The sequence below is a fragment of the Lynx rufus genome, unplaced genomic scaffold (assembly GCF_022079265.1).
Source record: "Lynx rufus isolate CCGP_SWC_20201006 ecotype Redwood Valley unplaced genomic scaffold, mLynRuf1.p SCAF_1, whole genome shotgun sequence".
NCBI classification, from domain to species: domain Eukaryota; kingdom Metazoa; phylum Chordata; class Mammalia; order Carnivora; family Felidae; genus Lynx; species Lynx rufus.
In genome coordinates, this window is record NW_025814823.1 from 209,866,212 (window position 1) to 209,888,864 (window position 22,653).

Sequence of the window (22,653 nt, forward strand, 5' to 3'; positions counted from 1 at the left end):
CTGGTTTCCAAAGAGGCTCTAAAACAAGTCCACCAGCAATCAGGAAAAATCTATTAAAAACCCAAAACCAGAACCAAAAGAACATTCCCTTAATCTAGCAAGTCCATCCTGTAGGATGTATCCCAAAGAATAAAAAGCACCAGTACTTAAAGGTATATGAATAGGAATGTTTAAGGAATTGTTTTGTAGTCCCTATCAATAGGAAACAATGTAAATATCTGCCAAATTGGGAAATGGTTAAATGTATCATAGAATATCCATAAAATGGATAATCTATACACATACAATACGTATATGTATGATAGGTATATAACATAATCGGATTCTTTAAAGTTTATTTATTTTGAGAGAGTCAGAGAGCATGAGCGGAAGAGGGGCAGAGGTAGAGGGAGGGAGAGAGAATCCCAAGCAGGCTCTGCACCTTCAGCCCAGAGCCCGACACAGGGCTGGATCCCATGAATCATGAGATCACGACCTGAGCCGAAATCAAGAGTCTGACCCTTAACTATCTGAACCACCTAGGCACTCCATAACCTGATTTTTAAAAACCCAGTCAACCAGTTATATATGTGTGCATGTGCACAATTACAGAAGCATGGATATAGTATGTAGGATAATCCAGGTTGTTTCTCCTGAGGTGAAGAAGAATAAAGATGGAGGTAGGGTACAAAAAACAAACATTTAAATGTGTCTAACACATAGGAGATGGCCTTATTTATATAAAAACTTCATGTGTGTGTATAAAACTTTCTAACATTCATCCTTCCTTTCGGCATACCTACAGGGTCAAATAAAAAATATATTTATAGATCCTTTTGTAGTTCATAAGTGTGATGATTGGGTGGGTGTTCATGCTATTATGTGAAATGTGCCTCTCAAACCTTGTTACGACCTTGGCACATTACCCATCTGACATGATAAAAAGAACATTTATGTATGTCTGCATGCGAGTGTGCGCACTCGCACACGCACACACACAGAGATTACACAAAATGTTTTCAAAGTAATCTTGCTAAAAAAAAAAAAAATACTGATTCAAACAAGGGCCATTTATGCAAGTTTCGTTATAGTCCTAGAAGCAAACAGACATGGGGTTGAATTCTAGCTTTGGGACTGGTCAGCTGTGTGATACTGGGCTAGTTATTTATATTCTCAAAGCTTCAGTTCCTTATCTATAAAGCTGAGATAATAATGATAATACTTCACAAGGTAAATGATATAATGTACGTAAAATTTTTCACTGTATTTGGCACTGTGTTCAATAAATATTAGCCATTATTATTGGCCATAGAATACATATTAATCAATTTATTTCTGAATTTAATACAAACCCTAAAGATAGAATTAGGGTCTCAGAAATTATTATAATGTTGTTTTTATACATATTTATCTTCTGGTTCTTAAAATTTCTCAGGACATCCTGAGGTTTTTCATCTAGAACTTCCTAATTTAGATCACCAGAAAACCCGACCACAGCAGCAAAACAAATCTTGTAGAGAAAACAGTTAAAATTAGCTCCTTAGGAACACTGGGGACATAGTAAGTAAAAGAAACTTTACATTTTAAAGTTTTTAGAATATTTCAAAATTTAGTGTTTGTAACAAGCCATTTAACTCGCCATGCTGTCATATAAACTGCTGGATTATTTTATATAAGCAATGTTTTATTTGATTTTCACATTTTATCTTAGAATAACAGAGTATGCAATATTAATTTAAAACAGCCACCTAACATCTCTGATATACTAGATTTTCCATATTCAACCTACTGATGTATTAGAAAATAAATATACTCAAAATATATTGAAATGACAAATGAAAAGCAAATTCAGAATCTAAAAGAGTAAATTTCTGAGTGAGAGGAACTCTGCCTCATTCACTCTTGAGGTCTTAACAATAGTTACAACATTTAGGAAGCATTTAATAAGCATTTAACTTGAGGAGCTTATGGAGAAATGAAGTCAGAACTTCATTTTTAATATATCAGAAAAATGATGTCTTATATAACTTGCCACAAATAGTAGAACATATATTTGAGTACATGACACAGTCGATCATTTAAAATGTAGATGACACAATGTGAATTCTAAATTTAAAATACTACATGGTAAGACATAAAAAAAGAGGACAGCTCTATACTTACACTACATTTAGTGGTAAGGTATGGCTGCATAGTCATGGCATGCTTAACCATGAGCTGAGGTCTTATTTTGCTGAATAAGAACAAAGTGGTTATGCAAGCTACCAATCTTCCAGAATTCACACCTTTATTGTCAGAGTCTGGAAAAACAGAGAAATAAGATACTAAAATACGACAAGGCAGTGGAAATTATACAGATTATTTAAATTACTCAATATTATCCCCTGAACTGATTCAGTACATACTTCAATAAAAGATTAGCATTTCTTATGATACTAGACTTCCTACATTTTTTTTTTATTATACATATTACATACATTAAGAATAAAAGACCAAAGAGGCTCCACTATGCAAGGCAAATTTTACACTGAGTGGTGGAGGACTGAAGTTAAAAAAAATAGAATGAGTTAAGAAGTTTAGGAATGGGCTTTTGGGAATAAACATGGTGTTTCTTATATCTAAAAATGGATGGAAGTCAGTATGGGCAAGTTAGCAAAGCAGGACAAAAGCAATTTCGCTGAGGTGATACCGTGTTTGAAGGCACTGGGAAAAAAGCAAAGCTGCAGCAGGAGAAGAATGTTAAAAGACTGGAGTGACAAATTAAGAAGCTGGACCAGGGCTACGTCAGAAAGGTAAACCCACTGCTGCTCCAGTGGGAGGAAAATGCTGTTAGTTAGGAGATACAATGGTTCTTAGGAGGCAAATTAGTTTTTTAGAAGAGATTAACAATTTTCAACATTAAGTGACAACAGTATCACCCTTAAAATCTAGGAGAGGCAAAAATAAGGGAAACAGAACTAGGAGATAAAAAGAAAAAGAGGTACACATGGAAAATGAAAAAAAAAGTTAAAGAAAAAAAAGGCATAAAAATATAAAGGATACCAACAATTTCCTTAGGTGCCATCATGGTACCTCTGCAAGAGGCAACTGGCCCCCAATTCTGGAGGATGACCAAGGCTGACTATTGTTCCTCATCAATGTACATTAGGAGATGGGAAGTAATGTTAGTCTTGGGTGCTTTAAGTAAGAGATTATCAATTATAGCTTTTACAGTTTTATATATTTACTTATAATCTGATTAATAGCTTCAGATTTGTGACTGTTAAATAATGTAATAGATAATATAAAATATTAAGCATTTAAGGAATTTGTCAATTTAAAAAATATTAGCTGCTTTATCTAGCTCAAGATTAAGCACATTTTACATAACAATTATAAATGATATTAGGAATGTACTACAAATCTTTTAAAAACATTTTTATAATAGTTAAAACAGTTTCATTTTGAGAGAAAGTTTTTTAACATTTAAAAGATACCAAACAGTTTTAGGATGAGTGCAACTAACTAAATACATATTAGCCCCTGGACTTTTACATCTGTACAACATGACATCAAAAAGATATGTAGAAGAGATGAGGCCTAGGCTTTTATTATACTGCTCTAGGTAATCTTAGTTAACCTAAACAATATAATCTAGGATGTAACACCAAATGAACAACAACACAAAAAAAAACCAACCAAACAAAAAAAACCCACCTTCATTTAAAAGTGAAGTAGTTAATTATTAGGCTAAGCAGAACCAGAGGCAAAATTGAGAAATGTGCCCAAAGTATTTTAAAATATCTTATAAAATCAACTTAATGACCAATATATAAAATGTCTTACCAGCTAGAGATTCCTCATATTTAAGAATGTGCTCAACTAGGTTATCAACAAGTTGAGTACAAGCTTTCTTCACAGGTTTATATGAGGAATCCTCTTCGGACTTCAACAACTATATATGTATATATATAAAAAAAAAATCCCAGTATAATTATTCATTAGGCAATAATATAAACGCATTAAATGTGTCCATAAGTAATAAGCTTTTCAATTTGTCATTAACAATATGGAAAATGCAAATAAACAAAAATATATAGCAAATGTTTTAAAATATCTTAAAACCAGTAATTTATAAATACTTTCAAGCGATGTTAGTATGGAGTATTTAAATTGCTGTGTGTAGGAACTGAGGTACGATATGAGAGAAATGAGAAAGGTGACCTTCCTTAATGCCCAATGCTAGTTGAAATATTTTAAAGAATTAGAATTCTATTCCTCATTATTTCAAATCCTTTGATATCTCAAAAAAGTAAGAGTTAATTATACTTTCTATATAATTATAACATCATCTGAATTGCATCTTAAATTTTAAAATTATAAAATTATAAAACATAAGGCTAGATTTCTTTTCTGTATTATCCTTTGCCAAACTATTAATAAACAATGTTAGAAAAGTGTTGGGAATGATGAGATGCGGAGAAAAGATCGGTCTAACTATGGCCAAAAAGTAAAACCAATTCAAACTTTTACAATCACAGGTCAGTTGTAAAGTCATCTAAGGTATATGTTTTCTTAATACAGATTAGCAAATACAACTTTGGGCTATAAAGAAGTTGAAGTGTATATGTGATTTTCATGAAGAGTTCCAGTGCTGTCCAATATAACTCGCTGCAGTGATGGAAATGTTCTGTATCTGTGCTGTCCAATATGGTTGCCACAAGACAAATGCAGCTACTGAACACATGAAATGTGGCTAGTACGCCTGAGGAGTTAAAATTAAATACAAATAAAAATTCAAATTAAGTTTAAAAAACACATGTGGCTAATATTGGAAAGCTCAAGTTTAAACCTTCACTACAAGATGCATGAATGATTAAAACAGTTGACAGCAATCAGAATAACATAATGCATACACTGCCCTCATCCTCTTCAATTTAAAGAAATAAAGAAAATTTCAATTTTTAGTTTGTCTCTGTACAGCAAATTCTCCTTGTCCTGCTCTATAACTCAATTCCTTAAGCAGCTATTAAAACTGCATGCTAGCCTCTTCCAGGCAGGAGCAGAAAATAATCCCCTCTTGTTTTTTCCTCTCCAAGATATAAAGTGTACACAATAGTATAAGTACATATTGCTATGTGCCCTTTTAATTGATTTACTTACTGTGAACCCAACTCAAAAACATTTCCATAAACCTTTATTTCCCAATGCACTCCCCTTTCCCTTATTCCATCTTTCTGTTTCACTTCAAGGTAACCATTATCAGGAATTTTATAATTTTTTTTGCTTAAAAAATGGTGTCAGCTGTATACTGTTCATAATTTTGCTTCATTTTCAACTTTCTAAAAGGTATTATAGTGGACGTAGTCTTCTGTAGTCTTGCCTTGTTCACTCAACATTATGTCCCTAACTGTAATCTAGGTTGTTGCAAATGACTACATTTTATTCATTTGAACTGCTATACAACAGCTACTGTGTGTCAATATTGCAATTAATTGATCTATTCTGAAGACAGGTTAATTACAATTTTTTAGTGGCACTAGCACGAGCACTCTTTTTATCTGTCTCCTGGCACACATATGCGAGGTTTTCTTGGGTATATACCTTCAAGTGGAACTGCTAGGTCACAGGATATATAAATGTTAACTTTATGAAATAATGCTATATTTTTTCAATTTGGTTGTATTTTCTCAGTTAGTAGTAAAGAGACATTGTTTAATCCATCTCTTCTCCCTCATTTGTTATCACCTGATTTCTCAATTTTTGCCAATGAAATGGGTGTAAGATATAGTACTGATTTGTATTTCCCATATTAATAACGAGGTTGAACACCCTATAGGCCATATATGCTATTTCTTGTATGAAATGCCTAATCATGACTTTTACCTATTTTCCTACTTGGAAAATTATGTTGATTTGTAGGAGAGGAGTTCTTCACATACTCTAAGGATCCTTTCTTACACATGTGTATCAAATATCATTTCCTAGTTTGTGACTTGTGTTAAGATGTCTTTTGATTAAAAAATTGTACTTCATTCTAATGCAATGAAATTCATCAATCTTTTAAGGTTAATGGTTTTGGAACTTGTTTAAGAAATCCTTTAGAAATCTTTCCCTACAGAAAGGTCAAAAATATATTCACATATATTTTCTTCTAAAAGTTTTAAAGATTTTCTTTAATCTATATGATGTGATTACTGAGTTAAAGTAGCAATCAATTCTTTCTTTTTTAATTTATATTCAGGTTAGTTAACATACAGTGTAGTTTTGGCTTCGGAAATAGAACCCAGTGATTCATCTCTTACATATGACACCTGGCCCTCAAAAAGTATCCTCAGTAACGCCTGTTACCCATTCAACACCCCCTGCCCAGCAATCCTGTTTGTTCTTTATATTTAAGAGTCTCTTAATGGTTTGCCTCCCTGTTTTTATCTTATTTTTCCTTCCCTTATGATCATCTGTTGAGATTCTCAAATTCCACGAGTGAAATCATATATCTTTCTCTGACTATTTTGCTTAGCATAGTATCCTCCAGTTCCACCCATGTTGTTGCAAATGGCAAGATTTCATTCTTTTTCATCACTAGGTAGTATTCCATTGTGTGTGCGTGTGCGTGTGTGTACACACCGCATCTTCTTTATCCATTCGTCAGGTAATGGACATTTGGGCTCTTTCCATAATTTGGTGACTGTTGATAGTGCTGCTATAAAACACTGGGGTACATGGGCCCCTTCAAATCAGCATTTCTGTATATTTTGGATAAATTCCTAGCAGTACAACTGCTGGGTCATAAGGTAGTTCTATCTAAAAAAAAAAAAAAAAATTCCTTATGGATAAGCCAATTTTCCCAGCCCTATTTACTGATAAGTCTATCTTTCCCCCCATTAACTGCAGTGCCACTTCTGTTTTATAGTAAGTATACCCCTTCTATGTGGAGGCTGATTTCTGGGCTCTGCATCTTGTTCCTTTGGTCCATTTAGTACCACACTATCTTAACTACTGTATCCTTAAAACTAAGTCCTTATATTTGGTAAGGCAAGGTAGTGCTCCTGCATTTTCAGACATGACAACTGTCTTCAGTTCTTTGCTTTTCCACATATATTTTACAATCATCTCAACATATTTATGACTATTTTTCCTTTCTTTTTCATTTTTTATGGTATTCTTCTTTTTCTTCTTCTTTTTTTTAAGCAGGCTCCACACCCAATGTGGGGCTCGAACTCATGACCCTGAGATCAAGAGCCACATGCTCTACTGAGCCAGCCAGGGGCCCCTGATGACTATTTTTTTTTCTTTTTTTATGAGATCTCTCTGAACATTTTTCCATTTTGCATGATTTTCATTTTAGTTTGTAGTTACTCTGTCATATTTTATTCCTAGCTTATTGGATGTTATCATTCAAAGGCATTAAATTTTATCAAAAATTTTCCCTGTGTCCCTGAAATGACTACTTATTTCTTCTTCTTTAGTGTTAAATCACACACACACACACACACTGATGTTAAACCAGCATTACACTTACACATGCATAAATGCATGTATATACATAAAAAGATGTGTGCACACACACACACATCTTTATACATCTTATTTTTGATACATTTCAAAGTAAATTGTAGACAATATACTCCCCCCCTCCTTTTCCCTTTCGAGATAAAATTTACATGAAATGACTTATATATTTGCTCAGTTTTGTTAAGTGCATTCATCATTACAACTCAAACTCCTATCAGGATACAGATCATAAAAAAACAAAAAACATTAAAAGGGGCGCCTGGGTGGTTCAGTTGGTTATGTGTCCAACTCTTGATCTCAGCTCAGGTCTTGATCTCAGGATTGTGAGTTCAAGCCCTATGCTGGGTTCCACGCTAGGTGTGAAGCTTACTTAAAAAAAAAAAATACAGAACAGTGATCTACATCTTTAGCTTATATCAGAATCATCTGGAGAGACCATTAAAACACAGAATGATGGGCCCACCTTAGAGTTATTGAGGTAAAGCCTTAGAACTCATATTTCTAACAAGTTGCAGGTAATTTCAGTAACTTTTAGAACCACTAATATAGACCATTACCATTATCCCTGAAAATTCCCTCATGTTGGGGCACCTGGGTGGCTCAGTCAGTTATGCGCCTGACTTTGGCTCAGGTCATGATCTCACAGTTCATGGGGTTGAGCCCCACATAGGGCTCTATGCTGACAGTCTGGAGCCTAGAGCCTGCTTTGCTGCGTCTCCCTCTCTCTCTGCCCCTCCCCCACTCCCTCTCTGTCTCTCTCTGAAAAATAAATAAAACATTAAAAAGGAAAGAAAGAAAGAGAGAGAGAGAGAAAGAAAGAGAGAAAGAAAGAAAGAAAGAAAAAAAGAAAGTTCCTTCATGTTACTTTCCAGTCAATCTCTGAACCCAGCAATCGCTCTTCTGAGTTTTTCAGATACAGATTAATTTTGCCTCTCCTAGAACTTCATATAGATGGAATCAGAATATGTACTGTTCTGTGTAAGGCTTCCTTCACTCTGCATAATATTTTTATTGTGCTCAAGTTGTATGTATCATCAGTTTGTTTCTTTACGATGTGAATACTATTAAATTGTGAGGCTATATCATTATTTTTATCCATTCACTGGTTGATAGAGACAGAGACAGTATTTGATTATAAACAGAAACGAAACTGCTCCTTAAACACTTTACTTAGAAATCTCCTCAGCTAAATATCCAATTTCATGCTTGAAGTTCTACCTTTCACAAAACACTAGAACAAGAACACAGCTCAGCCAAGTTCTTTGCCTCTTTATAACAAGGACTGCCTTTTCTCTGTTGTCCAATAGCAAGTTCCTCATTTCTACCTGAGACCTTATCAAAATGGCCTTTACTGTCCATATTTCTACCAACATTCTGTACAAGATTGTATTTATTCTCTAAGAAGACAAAAGCTTTCCCTACAGCTTCTTTTCTCTCTGAGCCCTCATCAGAACTGCCTTTAAATGTCTCTTCATAGCAGTATCAGCTTCTTCTAGTATGCACCTCAAAACTTTGCTAGTCTCTACTGATTACCCAATTCCAAAGCCACTTTCACATTATTTGTTTCAGCAGCATCTTACTTTTGGTTCCAATTTCTGTCTTAGCTTGGTCTTAGCTTCCGATTTCTGTCTTTGCTGCTATAACAAATACCACATACTAGGTGACTTCAACAGAAATTTATTTCTCATAGTTCTGGAATCAAGGTGCCAGCATATTCCGATGAAGATCCTCATTCTGGCTTGCAGATGGCTGTTTTCTTATGTCCTCATTTGGCAGAGAGCAGACAGATCTCTCTTGTGTCTCTTCTTAGGAGGGTACTATGCTGATTCATGCTGGCTCCACCCTCATTACCTAATGATCTCTCAAAAGCTCCACTTCCTAATATCACACTAGGGATTAAGCTTCAACATATGAAGTTTGGAGACATATAAACGTTCAGTCCATAGCATTCTCTGAGAAATCCTCTTGAGGAAAGAGTCCCATACTCTATGGAAAATATACTGTTAATCTTTTCCCCAACTTTCCCCAAAAGGACCTATGGTCCTTTATCAGGTTAACTGTACATTGGAGAAAAGGAAATTATCAGACCTTTTAGGGATTATTAGATGCTGGTTCTGAACTGACACTAATTCCAAGAGACCCTAAAGATCGCTGTGGCTCAGAGTGAAGGGTGGGTGGTTAGAGGTCTGGTGGTCAATGGAGGTATAACTCTTGTCTGTTTCAGAGTGAGTCCAGTGGATCCCCAAACTCATCTTATGATTATTTCCAAGTACCAAAACTCAAAATTGGAATAAATATACTCAGCAGTTGACAGAATTCCTACATTGGTTCTTTGATCTGTGTAGTGAGGGTTATTACGGTGGGAAAGGCCAAGTGGAAACCATGAACCAGGAAAATAGTAAGACAAAATACTACATTACACCAGGGACTACTGAGATTAGTGCTATCATCAAAGACTGGAAGGATGCAAGGATGATAATTCCCACCAGATTCTCATTCAGCTCGCTCATTTGGCCTGGGCAGTAGACAGATGGATCTTGGGGAATGACAGTGGATTCGCATAAGCTTAACGAGTAGTGATTCCAACTGCAGCTGCTGTACCAGATAAGGTATTATTACTTGAGCAAATTAATACATTCTTTGGTTACCTGGCACCTTCTGGCAGATGCTTTTTTCTCCATCCCCATCAAAGCCCACCAGAAGCACTTTGCTATCAGCAGGCAAGGCCAGCAATACACTGCACTGCCCTACCTCGGGCGTATATTAACTCTCCAGTCCTATGTTATAATTCAGTTTGCAGGATCTTGATTACCTTTCCCTTTAATAAGATTATCACAGTGGTTCATTACATTGATGATATTATGCTGACTATACTTGGTGAGCAAAAAATAGCAACCACTCTAGACTTATTGATAAGACTTGTATGTGTCAGAGGGTAGGGAAATAAATCCAACAAAATTCAGGGGTCTTCTATTTCAGTGAAATTGCTGGGGTCCTAGTGGTGTGGGCTCTCTGTTAAGCTATCCCTTCTAAAGTGAAGGATAAGTTGTTGCATCTGGCGTCTCCTATATATAACCAAAAAAAAAAAGAGGCACAATGGCTAGTGGGCTTTGGAGTTTGGAGGCAACAAATTCCTCATTTGGGTGTATTACTCTGGCTCATTTACTGAGTGACCCAAGATGCTGCCTGTGCTGAGAGGGGCCCAGAACAGAAGAAGGCTGTGCAAGAGATCCAGGCTGCTATGCAAGTTGCTCTGCAGCATGGGTCAGATGATCCAATAGATCCAATGGTACTTTAAGTGTCAGTGGCAGACAGGGATACTGTTTCAAGTCTCTGGCAGGACCCCATAGGTGGACTGCATGCAGTACAAGCCCTTAGGATTTTGGAGCAAAGCATTATCGTCCTCCATGAATAACTACTCTCCTTTTGAAAAAGAGCTCTTGGCCTCTACTGGGCCTTAGCAGATACTGAATGCTTAGCCATGAGCCACCAAATTACCATGTGATCTGAGTTGCCCATCATGAACTGGGTATTACCTGACTCACCAAGACATAAAATTGGGTACGCACAGCAGCAGCATCAAACGGAAGTGGTATATATGTGACTGGGTGAGAGCACATCTAAAGGGTGTAAGTAAATTACACGAAGAAGCAGCCCAAATGTCTATGGGTTCCTATTCCTGCTATACTGCCTTTCTCTCTTCCAGCCTGTACCTATGGCTTCATGGGGAGTTCCCAGAGATCAACTCACAAGGAAGAGAAGACTTAGGCCTGGTTTATAAATGGGTCTGCACAATATGTAGGACCATTCCAAAGTGGACATTTTGTAGCACCATCGCCTCTGTCTGGGACATCCTTGAAGGACAGTGGTGAAGGGAAATTCCCCCACTGAACAGAGAACTACGAGCAGTGCACCTGGCTATTCACTTTGCTTGGAAGAAGGAATGACCAGATATGTGATTACATATTGGTTCATGGGCTATGGCCAATGGTTTGGCTGGATGGTTAGGGACTTGGAAGGAAGATGATTAGAAAGTTAGTGACAAGGAAATTTAGGAAAGAGGCATGTGGATAGATATCTCTGAATGCATATAAAATATAAGGATATTTATGTCCCACATGAATGTCCACCAAAAGATGACCTCAGCAGAGGAGGATTTAAATAATTAAGTGGACTGGAGGACTCATTCTGTAGGTACCTTCTCTGAGGATATCAGCCTCTCTCCCCAACTACTCTTGTTCTTGCTCAATGCACTCATGAACAAACTGTCCATGGTGGCAGGGATGGTGGTTACCCATGGATTCAGGAACACAGATTTCTGTTCGGGAAGGCCAATGTGGCTGGCCCATGGCCACTGCTGAGTGCCAATCTGTCAGCAGTAGAGACCAACACCAAATCCCTGATGTGGAACCATTGAACCATTCCCTGGATGAACAGTCAGTTACTTTGTAAGCACGTTGATTACACTGGCAGATTTCCATAATGGAAGGGGCAGCATTTTGTTCTTACTGGAACAGATACTTACGATGGATACAGATTTGCCTTCTCTTCATGCAGTGCTTCTGCCAAAACTACCACTTGTAGCTGTATTAGAATGCCTTATCCACTGTCATGGTATTCTACACAGCATTACTTTTTATCAATCAAGGAGCTGGCTTGATAGAACATGGAATGGCCTTTTCAAGACTCAGGTATAGCACCAGATAGGTGGCAATATCTTGCATGGATGAGGCAGGATTCTACAGGAGGCTCTATATGCTCTGAATCAGCATCCAATATATGGCGCTGTTTAGCCCATTACCAGGATTCACAGTCTAGGAATTTTCAAGGGGTGGAAATGGGAGGGGCATCACTCACAATTAACTCCTAGTGACCCACTAGCAAAATTTTCACTTCTGGCAACTTTATGCTTTGCTGACCTATAGGTCTTAGCTCCAAAAGGAGCTTCTACTGGGAAACACAACAATAATCCCACTGAACTGGAAGTCAAGACTGTGACACAACTACTTTGGGCTCCTCATTCCTCTGAATCAACAGACAAAGAAAGGAATTAGGGTACTATCTGGAGTGACTGATCCTGACTACCAAGGAGAGACTGGACTAATACTCTATAATGGAAGTAAGGAAGAGTCTGTCTGGAATACAGGAGATCCTTTAGGACAACTCTTAGAATTACCATCTTCTGTGATTAAAGTCAATGGAAAACTATAACAACCCAATTCAGGCAGGACTACTAATGGTACAGACCCTTCATGAATGAAGGTATGGGTCACCCCACCATAATGAAGACCAGGTGAGGTACTTGTTGATGGCGAAGGGAATACAGAGAGTAGGCAGTAGAAGAAGGTAGCTATGACCACATTACAAGGTATAGAAGCGAGAATTTTAGTTGTCATAAGCATTTCCTACTTATTTTGTTATGAATAGTGTGTGTGTGTGTGTGTGTGTGTGTGTGTGTGTGTGTCCAGAGACAGAGGAGAAGAGAAGAGGAGTGGAGAAAGAGCAAATAACGCCCCCTCCCCGCTTTTTACCCTAGTCTGACACCATGGCTCCCTCCCACTGCTCACTTTTTCTCCCCTTTTATTCCCCTACCATATGACATAAAAAGTATGGACTTCATATCATAGTAGTTAAGTGTTGTTAATTATAGTATTTAAGTTACTGGGTATCAGGAGAAGAGTAAACATCACTCAAGGACTTTACTTTTTCTTATGGGAAAGATGTTAGTGCATTTTCAGTTCTATGCAGGATAGCTGTATCATGTTAGATGAACTATGATCTCATTATTGTTATTTGGAAATGAAGTATGGTTTAAAGAGATATACACAGGTGCCATGTTGACAAAGGGGATGTGTGACAGTTAATTTTATGTGTCAACTTGACTAGGTCAAGGGATACCTGATTATTTGGTTAAACATCACTTCTGGGTTAAAAAAAAAAATTCTGAGTACTGGTGACGGTGTTTCTAGATGCGATTCGCACCTGAATTCGTGGACTCAGTAAAGCAGATCACCCTCTCCAATGTGGGTGGTCATCACACAATCGGCTGAGGGCCTGAACAGAACACAAGGTAGACAAAGGAGGAAATCAACTATTCTCTGACTACCTGAGTTGGGACATCAGTCTCATCTTGCACTCAAATTGGGATTTATACCATCAGCTACCCTGGTTCAGGCCTTCAGATACAAACTAAACTATACCCAGGGGCTCTTCTAAGCCTCCAGCTTGCAGACAGCCTCCATAACTGAATGAACCAATTCCTTACAATAAATCCTTTTCTCTCTCCTCCTCTCAGTATTCTATTGGTTCTCCTTCTCTGGAGAACCCAATACATGTCCCTTCCATGTCAATTCCTGGCCCTCTGAAACGACTCCTTTGAGTTTTTCCAATATAGATGAGTTTTAGCCTCTCCTAGAACTTCATATAAATGGAATCAGAATATGACTCTTATGTGTAAGTCTTCTTTACTCTGTGTAATGTTTTCATTATTCATCTAAGTTGCTGTATGTTTCAGTAGTCTGTTCCTTTATGATGTGGAGTACTATTAAATTATATGAATATATTAGTTTTCCTAATCATCCATTGGTTGTTAAAGTATTTGACTGTAAACTTTAAGGAGATCTCATTTTAGATTACAAAGGCCAGGAATGCATGAAATATGGGTTATTCAAGGTTTTTCATTGCTTATATTTTCTTATAAACTAAAAAAGGACCATTGAGTGGTACTAGAAAATCAATTCAATTTCTGTGTACCCTGTCATAGTGGTTTAAACTAAATGGACTACTGTTTAGAAAAAAGAAAAAATCCATCTACCTAAGGACTTTCATGATAGAAATTTTTCTTTTATGTGCTATTGAAAAATGACAAAAACCTATGGAATCATTAAAAGTTTTAAAACTATGAATTCATTAAAGGTTATAAATTATAGGGAACAAATCTGCATATATTTAAAGTGTTTGTATACATAGCATACTAACAAAATTTAGTTGGTAGACAGAGTTTGGGGCATGTCTGAATTTGAAGGTGTTTCATATAGTACTCTAAGTTTCCCTAAAAGAAAGAAAGAAAGAAAGAAAGAAAGAAAGAAAGAAAGAAAGAAAGAAAAAAAAAATAAAAAAACTTCCATGAATTGGAAATCAATGACCTATAAGAAACTCCTCAACACAAAAACAATAAAAATGAGAAATAGCAGAAACTAAAGAGAATGGAATATGTAAATGAGCTCATGTGGAAATAGTTAAGTATGCTAATTCTTTTTTAGAAAAACGTTTATTTTTTGAGAGAGCACGCAAGCAGGGGAGGGGTACAGAGAGAGAGAAAGAGAGAGAATCTCAAGTAGGCTGTATGGTGCCAGTGCAGAGCCTGACATGGGGCTCAATCCCATGAACCGTGAGATCATGACCTGAGCCCAAATCAAGAGTCAGATGCTGAATGGAATGAGCCACCCAGGCATCCTGGTGCTCATTATTCTTTAAAAAGAAAAAAAAAAAGAAGGGGTGGGTTTGGTGCTCGGGTGGCTCAGTGGGTTAAGCGTCCAACTTCGGCTCAGGTCATGATCTCATGGTTCATGGGCTTGAGCCCTGTGTTGGGCTCTGTGCTGACTGCTCAGAGCCTGGAAACTGCTTCAGATTCTGTGTCTCTCTCTGTGCCCCTCCCCTGCTTGCACTCTCTCTCTCTCTCTCTCAAAAATAATCATTTAAAAATTAAAAAAAAAACCTTTTTTTTAAACTCTACCCACAACATGGGGCTTAAACTCATGACCCTGAGATCAAGAGATACATGCTCTATCAACTGAGCCAGCCAGGTGCCCCCATGTGTGCTAATTATTCTTGACTCAAGAATTTCCAATGATTCTTCTAGTAGTACATTCTCTATATCCTTCCTAGCCTCTCAAAATTTATGCATGTATGTTGCTACAACCATTAAGAGTGGTTACGTCTCTGTTAACGTGTATCTATAATAAATATTTTTTAGCTTTACTTCTTTCATTAAACTAAATTCTGCTAGTCTAATAACTATCACAAAGTCACAGTGTCATTGGCAAACTAAACTTGTCAGAAACTAAAGAAGTTACATAATACTGAGAAAGGATTAAAGGACTGAATGAACAACTAGCTAAAGAAGACTAGAAAGTAAAGATATAAGAAACATGGGGCGCCTGGGTGGCGCAGTCGGTTAAGCGTCCGACTTCAGCCAGGTCACGATCTCGCGGCCCGTGAGTTCGAGCCCCGCGTCGGGCTCTGGGCTGATGGCTCGGAGCCTGGAGCCTGTTTCCGATTCTGTGTCTCCCTCTCTCTCTGCCCCTCCCCCGTTCATGCTCTGTCTCTCTCTGTCCCAAAAATAAATAAACGTTGAAAAAAAAAAAAATTAAAAAAAAAAAAAAAAGATATAAGAAACATAAAACTTACTGCTAAGAGATTATAAATCTAGTCATCTCCTTTCTGTTTTCAATTTGCCAATAATATATACAGATATTATCTTAGATCCTTTTTTGGAATACTAAATAATGACATTTCTGACAGCTACAATTAATTCTTACTCATTTATTGTAATTATTAAATGAAATATGTGGTTGTAGAGTCTTCTAGAAATTATTATGTCCCCTTTGGAATAATGGCTGACATAAATGTAACTAAGATAGTTACAAGGCTCTGTAATACAGAGCTAATTATTTGACTTAGGAGGGAAATGATACCAAATACATTATGTAAAATTATGAAATAAAAGATGATTTATGGAAGATGATTTAGGAAGAGAGCCTAAGATATCACAGATTGAAGAACATAAGCAAATACCATGAAGATATGTTTAAAAAAGGCATCTTAAAAATTTTTTTAAAGCAACATATTACTCCACACCATCAGATGGCTAAACTTAAAAATACTGACAAAAACCAAGAGTATTGGTGAGAATGTAGAGCAAATGGAATGTTGCTGGTAGAAATGCAAAATGGATCAGCCATTTTGGAAAAAGTCTGGCAGTTTCTCACTCACCACATGATCCAGCAATCACTCAGGAATTTACCCAAGAAATATGAAAACACACATCCACATAAGAACTCGGCACACAAATATTCCTAGCAGCATTATTCAGAATAGTCCAAACTGGGAACACAAAAGTCCATAAATTTGTGAATTCATAAAGAGATTATAATACATCTATACTATTGATACTAGCCAGCAATAAAAATATTAATATACCAGCAACATTCTGTTAATTAAAAGAAGACAAGACAAACACACAAAAAACTACATGCTGCATGATTCCACTGATATGAAATTGGACAAAAGGTATTAACTGCGACAAAAAGTAGACCAGTGGTTTCCTATGGCCAAGGGAAGAGGAACAATTACAAAGAGGCACAAAGAAGCTTTTAAGGGTGATATTCTATATTTATCTTGATTGTGCCTCAATAAAACAATTTTGGTTGACTGTTAAAAATATCGCTAGTTTTATTACTAAAAATACTGCAAAACATACAGAAGTGAACAAAAACAAATGGACTTAACTAGACAGCAGATTGTTGATATAACAGAAAAAATTTATTTCAAGATAGACTAATTTTTTTAAAGGATTTTTTTAATGTTTATTTTTTTAATTTTGAGAGTGAGAGCATAAGTGGGGGATGGGGAAAGAGAGAATCCCAAGCAGACTCTGCACTGCCAGCATGGAGCCTGACCCCACAACTACAAGATCATGACCTCAGCCAAAATCAATACTTGGATGCATAACTGACTGAGCCTCCCAGGCACCCCAAGATAGACTTAATAATATATTTTTAGTGGGCTATACATAAACATAAATGCAAAGAAATCTTAAACTGTATCCAATAATGTTACTGTTAATATTAGTTGAGCAAAGCAAATAAGAAATTATGTTCCTTTCCTTTGGAACTAAGATTTTTAGCCTAAAGGAAAGAATAATACAATCAAAGAAGGAGACTTTCATGATCTTAAATTTGAATTAAAAAAAAATCAATAAAAATTCTTGATTTATTTTTGCCTTTCTAAAAAATATATGTTTTCCAGCTCTATCTTTTGGAAAAGGCCCAAAGCTATGATAACCCATTAGCAAAGGACATCCATGGCATCCAGATTCTTCTACCCAAAGGGATTAGGGCTCTTTGGAAAAATGGCTGATTTCAGGTTTGGGGCAGAAAATATACAAGTTAAGTCAGGTCACCTTGTAGAGGCAAAAAGTAATCAGGTGACAAAAGAGTAACAAGGTTATATCAAAAGGATACAAGACCAACTTGGAGGGACTACCACTGGGCAAAGATGGGACAATCTAAACTTCAAAAAGAATTATGATTAAGATAAATTGAAATACAAAGGCATACAAATCTATTCACTCACACTAATATTAAAAAATGAATAGACTCATTATAATAGGTGCACCAGGTTGACAACACCTAAACTGAAAGATCACTGAAAATGGATGACTAAATGTTATGTGCCTCCTACTGTGACGCTGTATTATTCGCATCATTTATGAAGTATTCTTGTCCCCTACTCCCAAGATTGAACTTCAATATTATTAAGGCTCTAGATCTAATGAAGAGTTTACAGAAAAAAAATGGTGAATAGAGGAACAACTTAAATGACATTAGAAGGAAAAGATCCATGAAATCTACAATGTGGGACATTCTATAGGAAAACACATTTCCATTTCTATAGGAAAAGGGGGGCATGAGGGATCGACTAGCATAGATTTAAGAGACATAAGAGCCGTATCAACCAAAGCAACTGCAAACTAACTATACAAATGCATTTTTGAGACGATTAGGGAAATATGAACATTGAAATAAGTATTAGAGTTGGGGGGAATAACATTAATATTTGTTTTGATACAGATGATAATGATATTCTGGTTATTTTTTTACAGTAATTTCTGTTAGAGATAGATACTAAAACATTTATGGTGAAATGATATAAAGTATGAGATTTGCTTCAAAAGTATTACAGCCAAAAAATAATAATAAAAAAACGAAAGGAGAGGGATTAGAGATGAAATAAGGCTAGGGAAATGCTGACAGTTCTTGAAGCTGGGTGATGGGTATTTCTATTTAAAAATTTGTGAAATAAAAAAATTCATTGGGAGATAAATATTCCCATATATGAAATTTTTCAAGAACACTAATTATGCTTTAATTCTGCACTATTACAGGAAATTCTACACATTTCGTAACAAGCAAAATAATGCAAATATATAGTTAATGCAATCTGTAAATCTGATCATATAGATTAAAGGGATAAGAAAAAAAATATCTGGAAGGAAGTGAAGATAGAATTTCAACTACTGATTTAGAAAAATTATTTATAACAGTCAGTGGAATAATTGCTTAAATAGGGATATTAACCAAAACATTCAGCTTAATAAACTGAAATAAATTTTCCCTACCAGAAGGCAAATACTTAAAAATAACTGAAAAGGTTCTTTTAAATCATAAAATCTACAAAGAACTGCCCTTCTATTAAATTTCATGTTATCTGTTATCAAGAGTCAAAATAACACTCACGTTTTGAAGGAGTTGCTCAAACCAGTCATAGCCAGTATCTCTGCATGCTGCAACCTAAGTGGGAAAATATGGTGAAACTATCAAAATTAAGAATTTACTTAAAAATCTGAAAAACAAAAAACAAAAACTTTGGTATGATTTAGTGTGAGGTAAATAAATGTCTCAATTAAAAAAAATTATTTTAAAGTAAACTATTCTTTAAGTAAGCCAATAATTTATCAATATTAAATAATTTTATTCTAAAAATATCTTAGAATACATTCAAGAAACTAGTTTAATATATTGAAATTAAATACGATATTATAGGGAAAGTGGGTTGGGGGATGAGGAATGAAATAGGTGATGGGGATTAAAGAGTGCATTTTTGTGATGAGCACCAGGTGTCGTATGGAAGTGTTCAATCACTATATTGTACAACTGAAACTAGTATTACACTGTATGTTAACTAACTGGAATTTAAATAGAAACTTAAAAACATGGTGTTACATTTTGAATAGTAACTTGTACTGGTCAGAAACACGTGTAAGGTTTAAAACAACACAAATAGAAATGTTTGCTTATTATTTTCCTTCTAGATAGCAGATATAAAGATATGAGTGAAAGAGAGATAAATCTGTAATTGATAATAGAAAATTTATGTTCAAAACATAAAAAGTATTCTGGGCAAAAAATATTTATAGCTCATGTGTATAATTAAACATAATGAAACTAATCTTAATTCACGTTTTCTGAAAAAGTACTATCTCATTTTAGGCTGCTATCCCTGGGCTATTGTTACCTATTCATCTACTTCTCCTTCCCCTGTCAGTTTTCAATCACTGGAGGAATCTGGAGAATTTCAGTATCAGTGCTTAAGTCAACAAATGCTAATAAGGAGGGCAATGCAGAAACACCAATCTCATCTTCCTTGCATCCCTTGAGTATCTCCAGAATGTAAGGGAAGTACAACGGACCCTTGAACAATGCAGGGGTTAGGGATGCTGACCCCCTGCACAGTTGAAAATCTGCACATAACTCTGATTCCCCAAAAACTTAACTTTTAATAAACTACTGATGACCAGAAAACTTACCAATAACATAAAGTTGATTAACACATATGTTATATGAATTACAGACTGTATTTTTACAGTAAACTGGAGAAAAGAAAATGTTATTTAAAAATCGTAAAAGAAAATACATTTACAGTACTATACTGTACTTATTGAAAAAAAATCATTGTATAAGTGGACCTGTGCAGTTGAAGGGTCAACTGTAGTATTAAATGTCAAGATTAACAAAATCTCATCATTGTCTCTCTCTGTGTAAGAGAGGGAGGCCTCAACTAGGTTTGTACCCACAGGGACCACACCCTTGTTCGAGTCCTTACCACATCAGTGATGTTTAAAATTTTCCTCGTCATTGCTTCTTTGTCATTGTGTGGAGTTGGAGTAAACCAGAGTTTTTGGAATGTTTCATTTACTAATTTCTAGAAAAAAGAAAATTTCAAACTACACAACTACAACAAACATGGCAAAATTCTCAATCCCAAATTCTCATTAAAATCTAAAACAGGGGCGCCTGGGTGGTTCAGTCGGTTGAGCGTCCGACTTCAGCTCAGGTCACGATCTCGCGGTCTGTGAGTTCGAGCCCCGCGTCGGGCTCTGGGCTGATGGCTCAGAGACTGGAGCCTGCTTCTGAGTCTCCCTCTCTCTCTGCCCCTCCCCCGTTCATGCTCTGTCTCTCTTTGTCTCAAAAATAAATAAACGTTAAAAAAAATTTTTTTTTTAAATAAAAAATAAAAAATAAAAAATAAAATCCAAAACAAAGGTGGGGCACCTGGCTGGCTCTATTGGTAGAGCATGATCTCTGTTCATGAAGAAAAAAAAAAAAAAAAAGCCAAAAACAAAGCTACAAATAACGAATCAAAGCACAAACTACCAGAAATTTTTGGCACAAATTCCTCAATTTTTGAAAACAATCATCAATTAATTTTTCAAAATTATAATCTTTTTCAATTGGTAAAAATTTTAAATAGGTGATATCTGCATAGTACACAAAGGTTTTTTTTTTTTTTTTTTTAATATTTATTCTATTTTTGAGAGAAAGAGAGAGACTGAGCATGAGCAGGGGAGGCACAGAGAGAGAGGGAGACACAGAACCTGAAGTGGGCTCCAGGCTTCGCACTGTCAGCATAGACCCCAACGCGGGGCTTGAACTCACAAACTGTGAGATCATGACCTAAGCCAAAGTTGGACACTTAATGACAGAGACACCCAGATGCCCCACAAATGTTTTGATCAAACTAAAAAACATTTTTCTTACTTTTTTTTGAGGGGGGGGAAGCTGTTAAAAACAAAACAAAACAAAAAAAATACTGGGACCATCATATACGTATAAATTCACAAATGAACTGAGGTTTATACTTTCAACAAAGTATTTAACTTAGAAAACCAAGTACATACCATTTAAAAAATAAAATAACTTTAATTTGATAATAAACTTGCTGCATATAATGTAATCACTACAATGGCATTAAATATAATTGAACTGGTTGAGAAAGATCAGATTTTATTAATACAAGATTTAGAAATAAAAATGTATGGAAGTATGTCATTTTTGAATTGATAATCTAAAAATGTTGATTTCCTCGGAAAGGTTTTTCATAGTTACACATTTTACAAAATTTAGCTATAATAAACATTTAAATTATTTAAAACGTTAATGAAAAATGAACTTTAAAACAGTCATCATTTCATCTTACCTTAATGCCCTCTTCATCATTGACTCTGCGAATCATTTTTACACACATTTCTGTAATTTTTGGAAACGTTGGTTGTTCAATACAGATGTCTCTTAGAATCTTTATTACCCTTTTCCTGACACTGATACCAGTATCCTAAGAACAGAAAAGTATTTTTAAATATCAGAAAGCTCAATATGCTCAGGTGTAAGAAATGTGATAAAATGAAATCAGGAAATAAATACCAACAAGCAGTACGTTGAATACTTATTAACGTGATAAAGATGGTCTATATATTTCCTCTTTATATTCTTTCTTATTAATGTTACTACAAACATGGATTACTGTATTGCTTTACTTTTATAACATGATATCCAATACATGCAAAAATACTGAATAACACTGAACATGACACTAGAATATAAACTTGTCAAAATTAAATGGGATAACAAATTAAAAGCATTTAGAATAGTGCCTGGCACTTAAACAGCATATGAAGTATTTTTAACAAATATGTTAAACCTAAATCTAATCAAACCACTGTCGCTATGTTACAGTTCATAGAAAATAAAAGAAAGAAACGAACAAAAAAACAAATTAAACAAAGCCATGAGGAAATAACAAGACTGACCTGGTCTTTTTTTTTTTTTTTTTTTCTTTTTTAAAGTTCTGAGAGAGAGAAAGGAGCATGTGCGGGGGGTGGGGGGGTGGGGGGTGGAGGGGCAGAGACAGAGGGAGAGAGGGGAACCCAAACAAGCTCCACGCTGTCAGCACAAATCTCAATAAGGGGCTCGATCCCACAAACCACGAGATCATGACTCGAGCTGAAATCGAGAGCCAGAGGCTTAACCAACTAAGCCACCCAGGCACCCCTGACCTGGTCTTTTTAAATTAGTCAATGTAATGGGGGAAGTCTATAAAAGAGAGTACTCTAAATTTTAA

General features: G+C 35.7%; 1 protein-coding gene and 1 non-coding gene across 6 annotated transcripts in view; one reads left to right on the plus strand and one right to left on the minus strand.

Moving 5' to 3' along the window:
• Positions 1 to 22,653, minus strand: part of NIPBL (NIPBL cohesin loading factor) — a 202,114-nt gene that overhangs the window by 21,051 nt on the left and 158,410 nt on the right. For 4 of the 5 annotated variants that reach the window (XM_047093423.1, XM_047093397.1, XM_047093390.1 and 1 more), the window contains 5 exons: positions 21,733 to 21,867; positions 20,359 to 20,457; positions 18,993 to 19,046; positions 3,805 to 3,913; positions 2,143 to 2,279 (listed from right to left, as the gene is read on the minus strand). In XM_047093423.1, the coding sequence (XP_046949379.1) occupies positions 2,143 to 2,279; positions 3,805 to 3,913; positions 18,993 to 19,046; positions 20,359 to 20,457; positions 21,733 to 21,867 (534 nt within the window). The remainder of the gene's footprint in view (positions 1 to 2,142; positions 2,280 to 3,804; positions 3,914 to 18,992; positions 19,047 to 20,358; positions 20,458 to 21,732; positions 21,868 to 22,653) is intronic. The other variant, XM_047093407.1, reaches the window with a different exon arrangement.
• LOC124523675 (small nucleolar RNA U13) lies at positions 810 to 915 on the plus strand. Its single transcript, XR_006965075.1, has one exon. It is a non-coding gene; the product is annotated as a small nucleolar RNA U13 (small nucleolar RNA).